This window comes from Anser anser, assembly GCF_964211835.1.
Source record: "Anser anser genome assembly, chromosome: 3".
Lineage (NCBI taxonomy): Eukaryota > Metazoa > Chordata > Aves > Anseriformes > Anatidae > Anser > Anser anser.
In genome coordinates this window covers 91,545,109-91,560,032 of record NC_139722.1, presented here as the reverse complement: position 1 = coordinate 91,560,032, position 14,924 = coordinate 91,545,109, and the positions used below count along the sequence as shown (strand labels likewise).

The following is a 14,924-nucleotide window of genomic DNA, read 5'->3' as shown; positions in this document are numbered from 1 at the left end:
GCGTCTAGATACATGACTGACTTTCAACAACTGAACAGTCTTGGAGATGCTCATAAAACTAGCAGTGAACCCATGTCTCAGTGCACTCATTTCTGAGGACAGATTCAGATGCAGAGACGTTTACTTTCCTTACTGCCATAATCATCACTAGGTGAATCATAATCTACCTGTATGGATCAGGGCATACTGGGACCTACCTTTCCCACATGGATTTTGGTAATGGAAAGGATTAAGGAATAATTTTTGTCCTGACATGGTTCCATTCCCTTTTACATGCCGTAGATTAAATTGCTTCAGAGACTACCCGTGAAACTTCACCCATTGCTGCAGTCCTTCAGGCTTTGCAGCTGTGGGATAGATTTTTTAGTCACTGAGATTCAGTGAAAACAGAGAGAAGATACGAGAAGGTTAAGAAAGAGGAAAGGGTAGCTCCTAGGAGAAATATATATATATATATATATATGTTGTGGTTTAACCCAGCCAGCAGCTAAACACCACACAGCCGTTCACTCACCCTCCCCCCTCCCTCTCTGGGATGGGGGAGAGAAACGGGAAAGTGAAGCCGATGAGCTGAGATAAAGACAGTTTATTAAGACAGGAAAATAATAATAACAATAATAATAATAATATTGATAATGATAATAGTATTAATAATAATAATGTGTAAGAAACAAGTGATGCACAATGCAATTGCTCACCACCCGCTGACCGATGCCCAGCCTATCCCCGAGCAGCCAGCCCTCCACCCCAGCTAGCCACCCCTATATATTGTTTAGCATGACATCAGATGGTATGGAATACCCCTTTGGCCAGTTTGGGTCAGCTGTCCTGGGTCTGTCCCCTCCCAGCTCCTGCTGCACCCCCAGCCTGCTCGTTGGCAGGACAGAGCGAGAAGCCGAAAAGTCCTTGGCCTGGTGTAAACACTGCTCTGCAACAATTAAAACATCAGCATGTTATCAGCGCTCTTCTCATCCTAATCCAAAACATAGCACCCTACCAGCTACTAGGAGGAAAAATTAACTCTGTCCTAACTGGAACCAGGACAATATATAAATCTAATTCTTTGAACAGCACCTACAAACCTGAAAAAGAAAAAAAAAAAAGTGTAAGAACACATCCATACAGTCCCTGGAAGCTGCGTCCCCGTACAGTAGGAGACAGTAGAATGAGAGCCACTACCCAGCCACCTCTTTGTTTATTTATTTTTTTCTCCCAGCCTGTGTGCTGCGGCTATACCTTACTTGTCTGACAGTTAACTTGTACTTGGTGCTGTGGTACGCAAAGGTTATTGGAATTTATATGCAAAGCTCAATGAATATAGAATTAAAAAATGCCTCAGAGATAACCCTGAAATGAGATGCCAAATCACAGAAGTTGTATCTTTATGAGGAAAATTTGAATACAAAACACCAAGGTTTATGACTCTTGCACATATTAATTCATACCAATCCATGTTATAAGAGGACTAAAGAGACTATTTTTCATCTTGAGCTGAGGCAGAAACCCTGCCAGATTTACTGACTTGCTGTGAGAAATCTACTTTAGCTTGCTGATAGATACCTTTTAAATGTAAATCAGAATGGTGAGCTTCTCACAGGGCTACCACCAACAGCCTGTAAAATGCTCGATGTTGCAGGTCACAGGAGATTTGGGAATAAGGTGAGCAAACTACTCAGCAAAAACAGACCCTAAACTTGACAATTTATTTTCTCTCTAATACGAAAGTTACCAGAACTGAAATCAAAACATTTTTTATTATACATCCATCTCCTTGGCAGCTACCAATTACCTTGACATTGTGGGAGACTAGATTTTAGAAGATTCTATTATAATTGTGCAGACTCCTGAATTCTTACCATATCTGTGGCCTAGGTATTTTTTCTTTCTGGAGGGAAAAGAGAAAAACAGCTGCCCTATGAAAACCCCAGGTGTTCTCTTTAAGGAGTCCTGCATACCTCTCTTCTCCCCAGTCTCTTCTTTGTAACCCATTGGGTTTGTGTACTATTTGCTGTGTCATGAACTTGTCACTTCAGGACAATGTTGTTGAGAAACCTATGGTGCCAGGCTCAGAAGCTTGAAGTATTGATGCTGGCAACAGATTACTAAGTCTAGAAATATCCTCTGCAGACAAACAATATTTACATTAATACTTTCAAATGGATTCAACAACCGGAATGACAGCAGCCATGATATTTTCATCCTGGTATAGATGTTACTGAATTGTTCTCCTGCTGGTAAAAGCACATATCGTGCTCTCTGCATTTTTTTCATGCACGCATGCAAGTACACACAGGCAGATGACGAGCTTTCAATCCATCCACAGATGGTTTCCCCATCAGGGTTTACTTTGCCATTTAGATCTCCTGCTTCACAGCCTCCTCTCGGTGTCGCAGTCCCTATTTTCTGTAATTAAATTCTGTTCCTCCCCCCAGTTTTTTTACAAATGTTTTTCACTCTGATGCTTAGAGTCAACTGTCTCCCCAGAGCTCTGTGATATTTAACGGCATCCGGAAAAAATGTGGTTAGAGAATTGGGACACTTAAAGGAGACACTGCTCTCCTAAGTGTGCATTCACATTTATGAATAGATGTTCAGAGGGTGGGAATGTAGATGAGGGAGAAGCTATGAAAGGGCTTATTACTAATTAACTGTATCTATTTCTCCCCTTTTTAAACTGCTTTTTGTTTATCATTTCAGCTGGTAGGGTAATACACTAAATTAAAGCTGCAGAACACAATTATAATTAAGATTCTAAAGCCAATTGCCTGTTAGTAAACTACCAATTGATAATAACGTAAGGGATATTTATAACACTTTGCCAAGTATACTGCAGATTTTCATCAATAACTTAGTTGCTAATCTCCAAACATTTTTTTCAGTAGCCTTTTATTTACTATTGAAGGTAGGATTAGTCTTCTCAAGCCATCCTTTCTAAAAGTATCTTGCTTTCATCTTGTTTTCAGAGTTCAGCAAACACAGATGCTTCAATCCTTTCCTCTCCTATAGAATAGTAATAATGTTATATAATTGCCAACATCTCACCATGCAGAAAACTTTGCAATAACTGAACTACCATACATAGTTCAACCCTCACAACATCTTTCATTCCTACAGCTCCTTCCTTCTGAGTCATGTCACTCTAAATTCTAGGCAGGGGAAGCCAAACTACCTTAACCATGAAAGAAATCAGCCAATTTTGTGCACAGCCCCAAAACATAAAGCTCAAATTTTCATTTCTTTCACAGGGAGGGTAAACAAGAATGGTTTAAAGAGTTAAAAAAAAAATACTGAGGTGATAGATTTTGTTCTGTGTTTGTTGTGTTACTAGTGGATTAATTATTAACCTCCATAACTTCTTTTAATTTTTATGAAACATCTGCATAACTGTCATTTCAGCTGTGAAATGAAGTGTAAATCATTGCACTGTGACTTTTTTTTTTTTTGTGAAATATGTTTCTTGTGTCATATGTTTGCTAAAGTTTGAGTGGCCTCATAGTACAAATTATTGGAGTTATTATGAGACATTACATGCTATCCCATCATGTGTACAGCAGTAACAGAACTAGCTCAGGCACAGGTGACTGTCTACCACCTACAACATGCAGGAACAGCATGATTTTATTGAAACCTCACATGTCTGCATGGGGATCACATCACTAGCTCTTCCACAGCAGGTAGCATAACAGACGGATAGCTGTTATTCAGCAGAAGTGGTAGTGAGCTGAAGGGGCACAGAGATCTGCTGCACATGTGTAGTGTCAGCAGCCATTTGTACCGTGCCTTTGGGAGACCCAGAGGTGGCATCTTGGAAGGTCAGCACTGGAGAGGCAACTGATGAAGCAAGAGGGTGTCTCATGTGTTATTGTGCAGTGACTGACCCTGAAACAGAGCTGCAGCTCCTCCCAGCCACGGCTGGCCCTCCAAGTCAGCCTATAAATACTTTTTGTTTATTCTTCAAAGACAAATACTTTACAGCTCAAGCTGGAAAAGCAAGTGAGAGCTGAAAAAAAAAGGGGAGGGGGGGGGATGCAGAGTGGTGGTGGTGGACGGGAGATAATGTTATGAAGAGAAATGTGTGGGATGCAAGGGACAGCAGTGAATACCAAGGAGAGCTCTGATGTCACTGCAACAGGAAGGATTGCAGCATGAGAACATGCAAGAATCAGTAAGCTTCCCAAGGTAGCACATGTTTTTCCCTGCATCTCTTCTCTTTGGAGCTAGACAACATCATCTTTCCTATAGGTTGGCTGAGCGCAGGGTGAATCCAGGTGATGATTATGCAAGCGATTTCTGCTTCCTAAGCTGCCTATCATGAATTTTATTAAGGGTGGGCAAGTGAACTGACTCGCCCCAGGACTGGCCAGATAATTACATGGTCGTTACCAACCACATTACTGAAGGGTAAATATGTAGTTATTTTTATCCATAAAATCAGCTCTTTCAACCCTAAGATTAATTCCACATTATTATGCAGCAGTATGTAATTACTATAAGACAGCTTCTACCCTCAAAGAAGCAGGCATTATTCCAAGTGAAATCTTTCAGAGTTTTAAGTAAGCCATGCAATCTGACAGCAGGATTTGTCCTCTACCAGCTACCCAATAAAAATTATAAAGCTGTAACTAGAGAATAGGCAGTTACAATGATCTGTTACCAGACATAAACTCTAAGAATTTCTATTCCATTCAGTTTTGGAGCCAAGCCCACTTTTATTTTCTTTTTTTTTTTTTTCTTTTTTAAATTTTTCTTTAAAGAAACAAATGCATTATGTGGGGAAACTTTGTTGTAACACTTAACCTTCCCATCACAGAATGTTGATCACTGTGAGTGTTATTTCTGAGAGGAGGCACTGGCAAGTCTCTCTGGAAGTAGATGTCAGATAAAACATAGATGAAAGGTAACACTGTCATAACTACCGATGTTCCCTGTAACTCTTTTCCTTTCTTGCAGGTACTGTTGCGTGATTTACCATGGAAAAATTGCTCTGCAGCATCCTGGTGTTTGGAATGGCTGTCATGGTCAACGCTTGTCCCAAATATTGTGTCTGTCAGAACCTGTCTGAGTCACTGGGGACTTTGTGTCCCTCCAAAGGTCTTCTGTTTGTACCACTAGACATAGATCGAAGGACTGTTGAACTTCGACTCGGGGGCAACTTTATAATTAATATCAGCAGACAGGATTTTGCCAATATGTCTGGGCTTGTTGACCTCACCTTATCCAGAAACACAATCAGTTACATACAGCCCTACTCTTTCACTGACTTGGAGAGCCTTCGGTCTTTACATCTGGACAGCAACAGGCTGCCTGACATTGGAGAGGATATTTTGAGAGGCTTAATTAACCTTCAGCACTTGATTTTAAACAACAACCAGCTAAGCAGCATCTCTGATGAAGCCTTTGAGGATTTTTTGCTGACATTGGAAGACTTAGACCTTTCCTACAATAACCTCCGAAGCATTCCCTGGGAATCTATAAGAAAGATGATAAACTTGCACCAGCTCAGTTTGGATCATAACCTGATAGATTATATTACAGAGGGCACGTTTGCAGATCTTCAGAAATTGGCCAGGTTGGATCTAACATCCAACAGACTTCAGAAGCTTCCCCCTGATCCTATCTTTGCCAGATCTCAAGTAATTCCATTAGCTGTTACCCCATTTTCTCCACCTTTATCTCTCAGTTTCGGGGGTAACCCCCTGCACTGCAACTGTGAGCTGCTGTGGTTAAGGCGACTTGACAGAGATGATGATATGGAAACTTGTGCTTCTCCTCCAGGTCTAAAGGGAAGGTACTTCTGGTATGTACGAGAGGAAGAATTTGTCTGTGAGCCTCCTCTTATCACACAGCATACTCATAAGTTGCTCGTTTTAGAAGGGCAAACTGCCACACTGAAATGCAAAGCCATTGGGGATCCCACCCCCATCATTCACTGGGTGGCCCCCGATGACCGCCTCATCGGGAACTCTTCGAGGACATCTGTCTATGACAACGGCACCTTAGATATTCTCATCACCACATCCAAGGATTACGGGACTTTCACATGTATAGCAGCCAATGCTGCCGGAGAGTCCACCGCAACGATCGAGCTCTCAATTGTTCAGCTCCCTCACCTCAGCAATGGCACAGGCCGAGCAGCCCCGCCGAAATCCAGGCTCTCAGACATCACCAGCTCCAGCAAGTCTAACCGAGGGGAAACAAAAGGCCCACCAGAAAGGGCTGTCCTGGTGTCAGAGGTGACCACTACCTCAGCTTTAGTGAAGTGGACAGTGAGCAAGTCAGCCCCTCGGGTAAAAATGTATCAGCTGCAGTATAATTGTTCGGATGATGAAGTCCTGATCTACAGGTAAATGCAATTGCTGTTCTGTTCTCCGATGATGGCAGTGGGAGGAAAACAGGATATGAAATCTTTTACTCTTAAGTCACTGATTCAAATCTGAGCTGACGTAGCAGTGCCACTGCCGCTGATAACGTTAGTGGTGTCTGATAAGTCTGTGCTGCTTTTGTCAGTCTGTCACTTTATCTGTTGGTCTGTTCATCACTTTACTGTCTGTTTTGAGTCATACATTACAAATCTCTGTAGTATTCATTCTCTAACGACAACTGTTTTCAGTAACATTTCCAATTTATAAAAAAGCAATAGTACCACAGTTGGTACCCTCCTTACAAGGCTTAACAAAGAAAGCAAAACTTGACAGGCTGGAAGTTAGAAGTTTCCCTTTCCACCTCCTGTAGGTGGGATTGAAACATACTACTGAGAGAGGAAGCATTGTGGGAGTAAGTTTGTGCTGTCTACCCATAACACAGGCTCTAATTATTCTGTGATTCAAGATTCAGGGATGTTAGCAAGAGATTTTTCACCCATTTGAAAGAGCTTGTTTCTTACTTCACTAACATCCATTTTACACAACTGTAATTGCTTACAACTTTGGAACATTTAATGTTTTATACCATATTAAATGCAAGAAGAGATAGAGATAATTTTGAAAGCAAGCCCTGAATGTTCATTAAGCTCCTTGAGTTCTACAACTTCTCTGACATTTAATGATATCACAAAAAAGAGTTGCTCTTGCGGTGAACCTATGAAAAAGAAAGAAAATTTATTAAATTTTGGGGATTAAAAATAGGTAGGAAATTGCTTAATAGAACAGGAAAGTAGTGCTACTGCTTTCTCCTTCTGTTTTAAAATAATGATTGTGTTGATCTTTGGAGCTGTGAGCTACCAGCAGAAGTCAGACTCAAAAGGCAAAATAGAACCAAACACAAATTCCCATAACTTTGCAAACAGCCTGAATCCAGTGAAGAAAAATTGAATCTGGCAAAGGAATACTGGTGTTTGTGTTTTGACACTAATTTGAGAAGAAACTCTGCCCCACAAAAACCAGTCAAAGCCATTGATTTTCTTGGTAGGCTTTTGGTTACTGTCTGCTGACCTGCAAACCACTCTGTCTTTCCCAACCTGCCTGCAGTGAGAGGTGAGGCACTTGTCAAGTTATGGTACTCAGACTCCAGACCCCAGAACAGACCTTGCTATTTTCTTTTTTATTATATAGTATTTTTGTTGTTCTTGTTTACCATGTAAAATGAAGAAGTAGTAAATGTTCATATAATGTTTTTCACTAACCCTTCTCCTACAATGATTTGTAATTCTAATGTTGTTTACAGAACTGAAGTTTTTATGACTGAAATTTTGTTCAAGAAATAGTTTTGTAACAAACGTGATGAGCGGAATTCACAAAGTGATTTACTTAGCTACTCCAAACTTAGTCAGTCTTTGCCAAAAGTAGGAATATTGATAAGGAAGCCCAAGGAGTATTTTTAAAGGATATTTACTCAAATACTGAAGAAATATGAGGAAACTCAGTTCTGTTCATTTCCATTCCTCAATTATAAAAGTATGTTGAAATAATCAAATCATTTAGAAGATGGAAATTATCTGCCTACTCTGGATAATGTACCGTGGAAGTGGTATGTCAGCCTTGGGACTTGCAGCTATGTAGAGTTAAGGAAAATGAAAGCCTAAGATAAAACTAAGTAATGGTAGAGTATTAGGGATGGAATAAAAGAAAATGTGCCAGTGCCAGTTTTTCTTTAGGCAAAACTTTTGGCAAGAACTCAACCAACGTTTAAGATCCTGGGCACAGCAATAGTTCGGAAAAAAATACTCTGAAGAATGTGCATAGTCATATGACACTGTACAGTCAATTTGTCACAGTGAACAGGAATATCCCTGCAACTGAAAAAAAAATAAGTTTGTGGAGGTTGTCAGGTGTTAGAATTGATTAAATGTGTTGGTTTGCTGAGGAAGGGGGTGGACAGGGTAAATAAAACAATGCAGAAGGGAAGTCACATAGTGTAGTAGCTGTAGAAATGAGAACCAGATGCCATAGGCAGAAATGAAAGAGAGATGCCGTCTTACCAGTCTGGTCTGGAGGAGCCAGGGACTGTCAGGCAACTCTTAATTCTTATCCTGTCCTCACTGCTGCTTCTCTGTGAGTTTTTGGCCCTGTTGCTTTACTCGGTTGTGGCTCAGTTTTCCAGAAGCACAGTGGTGAGGATAGTTCTATTTCCGTAAAACTCCCATTGGGACTTTTTGAGGATTCATTGATGATGTGTAGCTATTTTAATTCACAGCTCTCAAAAGCACGTCACCAAAGAAAACAAATTTTATTTCCCTACATTTTGCACCAGGGGAAAATAAAACATAGGAAGATGAAGTAAATTGTCCAGCACCTAAGAGTTAATCAGTGGCACTCATATATATCTAAAACAGCTCTAATGACCTGCAGTCAGGGAACCACTCAGTCCCTTAGAGTTAATTAACTAAAGTTGTTTTGCTTTAATTGGTCAGATGCATGTCACTGCAATGAGTGTGTAGAAAAACCTAAGGGAAAAGGATTTTTACAGCGCTCTGCTCTATAAAATGCTGTGTATGTGCTAAATGGGATGTGATACTGCTTAGCTACTGAAATGATGGGCACTTAATATACATTCAGATACAGCAGTGTGCCAGGACTGAGGCCCACTGGCTGTGCTCAGCTTGAAGGAATCGTGCCTTACTAATAAGAAATGTTGTATGCACAAGACAAAAGTTTGCTTTATTCTCTGCTCAGCATTTTTCATGTACATTGTACTCATAGTGAAAGAATGAAAACAGCAGTTCTTCCCCCCTGTTGGTATTAAGCTGCTTCTTGATCATTATGTAAGATACCAGTCCCATTTCTGCTTCTGTCCCAGCTATGGTTTTCCATCTGCAGGAGATACAAATGATGCAAATGGAACCACAATGGCATGTAATCAAGTGTTTACTGTTGGGTCTCCTGATTTCAGTGAGCTGAACTGGTGTCAAAATCTGAAGTTTACGTCTTGATAGACCAATATCATTGTACTGAGAATTAATGGAAGGAACACTGCTTCCCAATCTGACTTCCCTTTTATTTGCTGTCTTAGGACCACGACTGAAAGTAGCAGCAGGATTATTTTTTTTTTTCTCATCAGTGGATGCAGAATGCATGTTTCTAATACTGATCTAATGAACACAGGTCTTGATCAGCTCTCTGTTCCACATGGCTTCCCAGTGAGAAGAAGAAACCAGAGAGAAGGGAGCAGTAGCTTGTGCAAAGGTCTCAAAGAGGCAGTTTGGTCAATATCAACTTACAATGACAACCTCTGTCACAAAATAAATAACCTAGGGTGCTATATATTATCTTTGCCTTATTACTGCCAAAAGGGAATGCTCCTTCTTTTATGAAACATGCACTTAGCAGCTTGTGGAAACTTAGAGCTTCTCTTTTGTGCCCTGACCTGTGGTCATGTGGGAAAAGATCCTACAAGAGAGTCCTGTGCTGGAGTTGTGTGTTACACACAGGTGAACACCATTGCTTTACAGATCTATGCGTGGTCCCAGTGAGCTCTTTATCTTTCTCTAGCTTGTCCTTGCACTGGTTTTAGTAATTCTGCAGTCAAGATAATTAATTAGTTCCACCTGGAACTGAACCAGGATTCCTCTCTCTAGGCAGAGTGAGAGAAAAGGAAAGCTTGTTTTGCCTTTTTTTTTTTCTTTTTTTGCATTTTTTCCCTTTTCTGATTTGTTGCATATTAACTCCAACTTTTCTTTCCTCTTCACTTTCCTTACACTGATAATAACAGTCTTGTTCATCTTTGTGCCCTTCAAACCAAGGTTACCCTGAATGGAGAAGCCGAGGCCACATCTTGGCTAACAGGTGCAAGCCTTGCTATCTATGTCTTTTGTTCATATTGATAGTGTGTTTTTTTTTTTTTTCTTTTTTCCCCCACTGGTGAAGGTTATTCAAGCATGCCCTTTTAAAGTGGAAATTATTTATTTTTTTATTTATTTTTTATTTTTGTTAAGAACTGCAGGTACATTTTTTAAACTACTAATAAAGTCCCTTGGCTGGCACATGTAGCTGTGGTCCATGCTGCTCCAGTCCAGCAAACTGGGCGTACATGGGCCCTGATGGAATGGACCCATGAGTGCTGAGAGAGCTGTCTTGATGTCATTGTAAGGCCATTCTCAATTATCTTTGAAGTGGCACTTGGGAAAGATGTCTGAGGCCTGGAAGAAAGCATATATGTCACTCATCTTCAAAAAGAGGAAGGACCCAGGGAAGTACAGCTTGATCAGCCTCACATCAATCCATGGAAAAGTGATGGAGCAACTAATTCTAAGAACCATTTAAAGGAACACGAAGGACAAGAAGGTGGTTAGGAGTACTCAGCATGGGATCACAAAGTCATGCTTGAACAGGCTGATAAACTTTTATGAAAAAATAACTAGGTTGGTAGACAAGACAAGACAAGAGTGGTGGATATTGTCTACTTTAGCTTCAGTAAGGCTTTTGACACAGTCTTATAAAATCCTCATTAATCTTCACTAATCATCTGAATGGTGGGGCAGAGTGTGCCCTCAGCAAGTTTGCCGAAGACACAAAACTGAGATGAATGGGTGATATGACAGAGGGTCATGCTGCCATCCAGAAGGACCTCAACAAGATGCAGAAATGGGCTGACAGGACCCTCATGAAGTTCAACAAAGGGAAACCCAAAGTCATGCCCATGGGTAAAAACTGACCCCATGCACCAGTATATGCTGGGGGTCACCTGGCTCGAAAGTAACTTTGCAGAAAAGGTCCTGGGAGTCCTGGTGGACACCAAGTTGACCACAAACCAGAATTGTGTCCTTGCCCAAAGAAGGCTAATGGCATTCTGCACTAGGAGGAGTATTGCCAGAAGATCAAAGGAGGTGATCCTTTCCCTCTACTCAGCATTGGTGACACAACACCTGAAGTGCTGGGTCCAGGCCTGGGCTCTGCAGGGCAAAAGACACATGGACAGACTGGAGTGGGTCCAGCAAAAGGCCATGAGGATGACTGATGTCCTGGAGCATCTGACATCTGAGGGCAGGCTGAGAGAGCTGGGGCTGTTCAGTCTGAAGAAAAGAAAGCTCAGGGGTTATATCATTAATGTATATAAATACCTGAAGTGCAAGAAAGACAAAGCCAGGCTCTTCTCAGTGTTGTCCAGTAACAGGATAAGAGGCAATGGACACAAACTGAAGCAGAGGAGGCTCCATCTGAACATCTGGAAACCCTTTTTTACTGTGAGGGTGACCAAATATTGACATAGGTTGTTCAGAGAGCCTGTGGAGTGTCCTTCCCTGGAGATACTTAAAACCTGTCCTGGACAGCCTGCTGATGGTAAACCTGCTTGATCAGGGGGGTTGGACCAGATGACCTTCAGAGGTTCCTTCTAACCTTAGCCATTCTGTGATTCTGTGAACAACTGTAAGATTAATTGCACTTCTCCTTTTCTTTTCTTTTTTTTTTTTCTTCAAAATTTTCCCTGCCCATACCAGTACCTCCTGTTAGAAATCTTAAAGACTGACACTTGCTAAGAGGATGTGAAGTGGAAACAACAGATGGTTCAGTGATCTTCCAGCCTCCCCTACTAGTGAGTAGGAAGGTGTTCACACAGTAGCCAACCACGTGCTACAACACAACAGGTAGAGCTGCTATTTCCTTTGACACTGTAATCTAATCACTGAAGAAAAGATTTTTGTAACTGTACCTCCAGAAGAGTACAGTGCAATTTGCAAAGGCCGGAGCCAAGTGAGTATAGGTATGCTTGGAGAGTCATGTGGGTTTTTAATGCTACAGCTTTTCCATCCTTCATCCTTTTTTCTAATATAAATCACCCCTAAACAGACATTGCTAACAGTAAATGTGTATTGTGCACATCACTTTTAGCCAAGACAAGGAGCCTTTTACAAAATGCATGACTTTAAATCACTTCTTATTTGAAGGAAACAAAACAAAAACAAAAAAGCACTGTGAATACAGGAAGAGTAACCAATGTCCAACAGAGAAATGGATGGGAGAAGACCAGGGGCCTGCAAAGCAATGTCTGTCCTTAGACTCAGGTGTACAGGAGCAAACACTGGGACACTTGCTCTGTCACAGAAATCCTACATGTTCTGGGAAAGTTAAGAATACATTTTTCTCCGTCTATACTCCTTCCGAAGTTATTGTAGAAGTTTAAGATCATCAGACTTATTATCGGTACAACTCAGGCACCTGTAGACTTAATTTATTTTGAATATGGAATTGAACTAAAATATGAAAATTTGGAAAGTAGTCTCTTTGGCCCTTAGTTTCCCACCTCTAAATGAGATGACAGCACTACCTTGCCACATAAGGATAAACACTTCAGAAAATATTGTGGAAACAGTAACTCACATAAATGAAAACTGCTGCTTTGAAGTCATTGTGTGGCAGCAACAGGGATAGTCATGAATGATTAAGATGGAGCATTACATAACCATAACACCTGCATTTAACTAAGGCATTTGGGGGTGGAGATTGTCTATTTTATGTGGAGTGCACCCTACATGATGTAGAACCACATCTCAGTTTTGGCCATTGGGCATTGATGTAATATATAAAATCACCACAATTTCAAAAGATGAATAAGTCTGCAAATGTTCTGTAGAACTTCCCAGGTTATACCGAGTCTGCTGGCTGTGTTTTGAATTAAAGCACTGATGCAGCCACTTAAAAATGTGTATCTGAAATGTGACATAGTCATTAGATTTATGAGATATTTAGGTCTGTTTCATTTTGTGGTATTTCATACTAAAAGTGATAAAAACTTCTGCACAAATTGAGAATTACTATAGTACTACATTTCCCCTAGCTTATAAATTCACCACTGAGAAAAAAAAAAAAAAAAGAACACCACCACCACCACCAAATTTTATATATTTCTGAAAGCTTATTTTTTCCATATATATTTTATGTTGCAGACAGTTTAAGCATTACAATATGAATAAATGTCTCCACATCTACAGCCTATTTAAACAATAGTGCCATGTGTTTTATTATTTAAACAACAGAATAATGATTTACATTTACACAGAATCTTTCACTGCAAGTGTTTTACAGACTGGCTGAACTGAGATCACTCCACTGACCACTACTATATCACCTCTCAGTTTGGCAGTCAGGTGATAGTGCAACTGCATTTTATGAACAAAGAATAACTTCAGCATTTGCACTTATGGATACTTTTACTTAGGTAGGAAGTAATTAAATGAATTTGAATTTTTCACAGCTTAGTGGAATAAATGTACCTATCCACTCTTCTATTCCATTGCATGTCAGTTTGAAATGTTTTATGGCTAAGGTGCTGCAAACTTCAGAAATAACTCAGGTGTGTTAGGGGCTTATCTCCAACAGCAGTGCCACACTGAAAACCAGATCATGTATCAGAGGAGGTGCCACTGTCTAGATCACTGATATTTCAGGCAATGAAAGTCTACTGTATGGAGGTCTACCAGCTAATGGCTGAAAACACAGGAAGTCCTGCCTTGTTGCTTAGTTAGTGCAAATAATCTCGACAGCCTGATGCTATAGTAAAACATGATTACATTATTTTTGCTCTGTAGAAAGTCAAAAATACATAGTTCTGGCAATTTTAGAGAAAGTAGAGGTTTATCTTCTTCTGAAAGTCCTGAACATATATCTTTACTTGTGACTTGGACATGGGGTTCATATAGGTGAAGACCTAGGTGTAAATGCCTTTCACTCTTTACCCCCTTTCTCAGTCCCATCCTTGTCTCAAACTTGTCTAGGCATTGAACTGTCCTCTAAGGCTCAGAGCTGGTAAAAAAACTACTCAGCCTCAGCATGTGAGCTGAGCTATTGCAGTTCCATTGTATCCAGGATACAGGCCTTTATTTGGTCAAAGCATTTATATATTTAAACATTGGATAAAACAACTATTGGTATAAAGAATATCACACAGAGACATTAATCATCACGTATTAATCATTTATATTTGACAGGCTGAGATAGCAACTGTGTAAAAATAAAAAATGTGAAGTCACAGTCCCAAAGGGAAGCAAAATTCCTATAAGCAGAGCAGGGAAAAGCCTAACATGGATGTTTGGTACTTAAGGTCATTTGAGAGGGGTTTGCAGCAGCAGTGTGCATTGACTTCTAGAGGGTCCTCGGCATGTGCAGGCTTCCTGAAAGCTTCAGACATAATGAAGAAGCTGTTTCACAGAAGTATATATTCTGGGACTGTGGGGTTTTGTTCGCTTCTGCTGAAAAATTTTCATCTACTCTTTTTATTTTTTCTATTGCTGGGAGAAGTACAGTGACAGAGTTCATCTGTCCTCCCTCCCTCCCTCCCTCCCTCCCTCCCTCCCTCCCTCCCTCCCTTCCTTCCTTCCTTCCTTCCTTCCTTCCTTCCTTCCTTCCTTCCGCTTGCTTGTTTTTTGTTATTTGTTTTGAATTTTTTTCCTTGCAATATTTTTTCCTTGCAATTTTTTTTCCTTCCAACTTTTTAGTCTTTGAGAAACAAAAAAAGGAAATTCAGTGAAAATAGAAAAAAATAATACATTTATT

General features: G+C 40.4%; 1 protein-coding gene across 8 annotated transcripts in view; it reads left to right on the top strand.

Moving 5' to 3' along the window:
- Positions 1–14,924, top strand: part of LRFN2 (leucine rich repeat and fibronectin type III domain containing 2) — a 227,500-nt gene that overhangs the window by 179,305 nt on the left and 33,271 nt on the right. For 7 of the 8 annotated variants that reach the window (XM_083829389.1, XM_083829388.1, XM_083829387.1 and 4 more), the window contains one exon: positions 4,951–6,343. In XM_083829389.1, coding sequence (XP_083685515.1) covers positions 4,971–6,343 — 1,373 coding nt within the window. In that variant the 5' untranslated portion in view covers positions 4,951–4,970. Of the gene's footprint in view, positions 1–4,019; positions 4,180–4,950; positions 6,344–14,924 lie in introns of those variants that run through there. The other variant, XM_083829391.1, reaches the window with a different exon arrangement.